Source organism: Eimeria mitis, genomic scaffold (assembly GCF_000499745.2).
Source record: "Eimeria mitis Houghton genomic scaffold, Emh_scaff980, whole genome shotgun sequence".
NCBI classification, from domain to species: domain Eukaryota; phylum Apicomplexa; class Conoidasida; order Eucoccidiorida; family Eimeriidae; genus Eimeria; species Eimeria mitis.
The window spans coordinates 10269-10551 of record NW_013577206.1 but is presented as its reverse complement, the minus strand read 5'-3'; the positions used below and the strand labels follow the sequence as shown (position 1 = coordinate 10551).

At 54.1% G+C, this 283-nt stretch overlaps 1 protein-coding gene across 1 annotated transcript in view; it reads right to left on the bottom strand.

Annotated features, from left to right (window-relative positions):
• EMH_0026590 (uncharacterized protein) overlaps positions 1 to 283 on the bottom strand; it is a gene marked incomplete at both ends in the record, with an annotated part of 5518 nt that overhangs the window by 2688 nt on the left and 2547 nt on the right. Inside the window, one exon of the mRNA XM_013502644.1 lies at positions 3 to 68. Within this exon, the coding sequence (XP_013358098.1) occupies positions 3 to 68 (66 nt within the window). The remainder of the gene's footprint in view (positions 1 to 2; positions 69 to 283) is intronic.

Genomic DNA, 283 nt, shown 5'->3' with positions numbered 1-283 from the left:
CCCGCATGCCGCCATGCCATGTAATTCCCGCAATAAACAAATACCGCTCGAAGGCAGCAGCCACCAGCCTGAACACAAACCCCAAACCCTAAACCCTAAACCCTAAACCCTAGACGAAGAAACGCGGGCCGGAGGCGGTGCGTAAACCCTAAACCCTAGAGACTAAACCCTTAGTATTTCGTCTCCTCCTTGAATTGCTGCTGAGAGCCCCGCCTGGCGCGCCGGCGACAGCTCCCTTTTGCAGCTACATAGGAATTAGGGTTTAGGCTAGGGTTTAGGGTTA